The sequence below is a fragment of the Sinocyclocheilus rhinocerous genome, unplaced genomic scaffold (assembly GCF_001515625.1).
Source record: "Sinocyclocheilus rhinocerous isolate Xijiao unplaced genomic scaffold, SAMN03320098_v1.1 scaffold837, whole genome shotgun sequence".
NCBI classification, from domain to species: Eukaryota; Metazoa; Chordata; class Actinopteri; order Cypriniformes; family Cyprinidae; genus Sinocyclocheilus; species Sinocyclocheilus rhinocerous.
Window position 1 is genome coordinate 1171881 of NW_015650219.1, and position 3812 is coordinate 1175692.

General features: G+C 40.2%; 1 protein-coding gene across 3 annotated transcripts in view; it reads left to right on the plus strand.

Annotated features, from left to right (window-relative positions):
• LOC107711579 (katanin p80 WD40 repeat-containing subunit B1) overlaps positions 1-3806 on the plus strand; it is an 11968-nt gene extending 8162 nt beyond the window's left edge. For all 3 annotated transcript variants that reach the window (XM_016516580.1, XM_016516582.1, XM_016516581.1), the window contains exons 15-19: positions 1742-1891; positions 2103-2179; positions 2268-2342; positions 2933-3049; positions 3453-3806. In XM_016516580.1, the coding sequence (XP_016372066.1) occupies positions 1742-1891; positions 2103-2179; positions 2268-2342; positions 2933-3049; positions 3453-3588 (555 nt within the window). In that variant the 3' untranslated portion in view covers positions 3589-3806. The remainder of the gene's footprint in view (positions 1-1741; positions 1892-2102; positions 2180-2267; positions 2343-2932; positions 3050-3452) is intronic.
• Positions 3807-3812: the final 6 nt, after the last annotated feature.

The following is a 3812-nucleotide window of genomic DNA, read 5'->3' on the forward strand; positions in this document are numbered from 1 at the left end:
CGCAAAAAATCGCGCGAATATGAACGTGGTTTTGCGCAGCTCGTCAGTGAACAACGGCTCTGTGTAGTTAATGCTGCTCCATGTGAAAGCACGCACGTGATGGAGATTTACCGCTGATTACAGAACCGGCTTTCTGACAAGATGCGCATTTAAATATCGCATGCGATTTATCGTGCAGCACTTGGTAACAGTAAACTTCACTTATTATAAATAACTTTAACACAAACAGAACAAAATATATATAACTTGAATTAAGAAATTAAACGAGGCAACTGTGTTGCCAAGCAGGCTACTGCCAAACCAACAGGGGCAGGTTTATGCAGGAAGCACAGCTTAATAATAGGGCCCTACTAATGTAGCAAACGAATATAAGCTCATTGTGAAAGTAAAAGACTGTGACATTGTTGTTTATTTACTGAGCATTGAGTCTCCAACTAGGTGACAACGTAGTGTTAAATTACCATTCAACAGACTCAAGCCACCACCGCACTGCCGTCTATTGGACTGCAGAAAGATACTAACTTTTCAATCTGCTACGTTACTGACTGTGTACTGACAAACTATGCTGACACGGTGTCTGCGCCGCAACAGGACGTGACAAAGCGACCGTTGAAAATCATTTGAACTTTGTGTCAGCACGTCATAAATAGAACGAGGCAAATCTGCTACCTGACTGTGTACTGACAAACTATGCTGACACGGTGTCTGCGCCGCAACAGGACGTGACAAAGCGACCGTTGAAAATCATTTGAACTTCTGTCAGCACGTCATAAATAGAACGAGGCATCAGTTTACTGCATCCAGTGTAGACAACATCACTGATTATAATGGGTTCTATTCTATACCGGACGTGAAAATTCTATTGTATTTTGTCGCGCCGCGCAACGTGTTGTGACCGATGTGATAAGCATGAGTTCTGGGCCGCGGTGCGGCCGGTAAACACCAGCATTGAGTGGCTGCGATCGGCTCAGGTGGCCGTAACACAGGCTTTAATGCGCCACAGACGCGTGCCGTGATGCGCAGATCAGCTCTAGTCTCTAACGTCAATGAATCTGCTGTTAAAACGAAACATCCATTCATATCATCATGCAAAACTAAGAATTAGAATCATTGTAATGTGACGATCAAATATAGGTGCGGGTGGGTGGCGGGCGGATAATTTGAAACTGCGGACTCGGGTGAAGTTTGAGCTCAACCGCGCATCTCTACTGACCTGGGTCGCCAGTAGCAAAGAATGCAGCGCGCTCTGCTGGACAAACTAAGTAATTACACCATTCAGAAGCATTTAATCTGCGTTATATGTTCTGTAAAAACAATGTTCATATCGGCGGCATATTTGCCGATACCGATATATCGGCGACAGGCTCCTATCGGCCGATAATATCGGCTAAACGATAGATCGGTCGGGCTCTATTTCTATGGTAATGTTCATAACCCTAAATGGATCAATGAGTGGCTTTGTTGATAAAGATAGCAAAATACTTCATCACTAACAATTCATCTCATACAAAATACTAAAGAACAAAGAAAGTATGCTAGGTTAACTGTGCATTTTCTGTTATTATAGCCAGAGTCAGCTGTCACCAGACCAGGGCGCTATTCCTTTGCGCCTTATTTACCCCCTAAAGGGTGCATGTTAGTACCTTGTACATATTGTTACCTTTTTAAAAGGGTACTATACTGACCACTTTTGTACCAGTTATGTAAAATTGAGTGATTCTGTTGAGTACTGTTTTAACAGCATGCACGAAACGCTAAAGCCAGTGTGATGGGAGATGAAGAGGCGTTAGCACAGATCAGGAAGGGGCATGACACCATGTGCGTAATGCTGACCAGTCGTTATAAAAACCTGGACACGGTACGCTCCGTCTGGGCCAGTGGTGATGTCAAGGTAAGTGCAACGGCACTCAAGCTGATGAGCTTTGATAAATTGTGGGACAGACAGATCGTAATGAGAGATCCGTTACTGGCTGATGGATACATTTACTGTGGCACATCGAAAATGTATTTCTAATGTAATCTAGTAAATGCTGTAATTGCTTTTTAGTGTACTGCTGCTTTCAATAATAGCCAGTGTTTGCATTTCCCTGCATGTTGCCCAGACTTCCCTGGATTCAGCTGTATCTATGAATGATCTTTCTATTGTGGTGGACGTCCTTAACATAATCAACCTCAAACCGTAAGCATCCACACGCATTATCACTCACTTCATCTGTCCCAGCATCATTTTAACAGAAGTTATACTAACAGAAATGATTCTCTTTCAGATCACTGTGGAAATTGGACCTCTGTACGTCCATCTTAACACAGATTGAGGAATTGCTGCAGAGCAAATATGAAAGGTGACTTATTAATGGTTATAACCTTGACTGTGCTGCAAAAAACTTGGTGAGCTGTCTATGTATGTAACCCATCTGAGAGGCAGGCCTGTCTATGTATATAATAATCATCTCTGAAGTGTATTTTGATGGACTGGGATGGGTTTTAACACCTTTAGAACCCTATATTTATAAATTGTATTTCTATATATATTACATATACACTTATTATTTTACAGTAATTTACAATAATTTTACTAAACTACATTGCGCTACTTTTTTCTATTAAGACATTAAATGGAAATTGTTCCATCACACATGGGTAAAATATTGGGTGTATTTTATTTAAATTTATGCTTCATGCTAACATCAGAATCAAGTGAGCGTTATGTCTCTTGTGCAGCTCATGAGGAGCTCTTGACTGGCTGTTAATAAATATCCTGCTCACAAAAAGCATTTCAGATCGGTTGCTTAATCTTTTTTTGATTGCTTGGGTGACAGTACATTTATGGATTTAAACAGCGAGCAAGTTTACCTGGTTTTGAGATGGCCATCTATCAAAGTCATGTACAGACACTGCGATCAAGTAACACATTTTCCTTGTCTTTCTACAGTTATGTACAGACTGGTTGTATATCTTTAAAGCTGATTCTGAAGCGTTTTTGGCCTTTAATCTCAGACACGCTGACTGCTCCTCCGTCTGTAGGAGTAGACATTACTCGAGAGGAGAGGTTAGTACATAACAAACACTCATACTGTGATTTTTAGCTTGAGTCTCTGTTAGTTATGCATATCATTGATTTCTTTACATTCCTTATTACTTTATTCTTTATTCATTACTTATTCTGTGTTCGCTGTGCTGGCTGATCTACTGATGATCCTCAGTTTAGCCAAACATATTCTGCCCATGGCTAACAATGTAACCAAATAAGTTTAATTAAAGCAAAATGTTAGTTTAATTTAGCCTTTTAATGAGCCATTAGCTGCTAAATGGTAAATTATTAGAGTAGGTCCCTGCAGTTTAAGCAGTTGTTGTTTTGTTTTTTTTGTCATGTGACTAGAATGTGTTTTGTATTGGACTGTTGTACTTTTTTTTTTTTTTTTTTTAATTTTTAAATTTTTTTTTTTTTTCAGGCATCAGAAATGTAAAGCATGCTATAAGCAGCTGAAGAACCTCAGTAATGTAGTGAAGAACAGGGCGGAGCAGGTTGGTCGTCATGGCAGCACTTTCAAAGAGCTACAGCTACTTATGGCCCCATTGTACTACTGACACCTACTCCTCAATCTCCAAACACAAAGCTCAGTCATAAAGAGTCCATAACGAGGCAAAGTACTGAGCTTCATGACTGAACTTGAATGGACTTTTCACCTAGCACTTACACGTGTGTGTGTGTGTGTGTGTGTGAGTGTGTGCGCTCACACACAAGCACACTTTGGAGTATTTATATAGGTATTTGGTTATTTTCCTAGTGGGTAAACCTTTTTTTTTTCTTT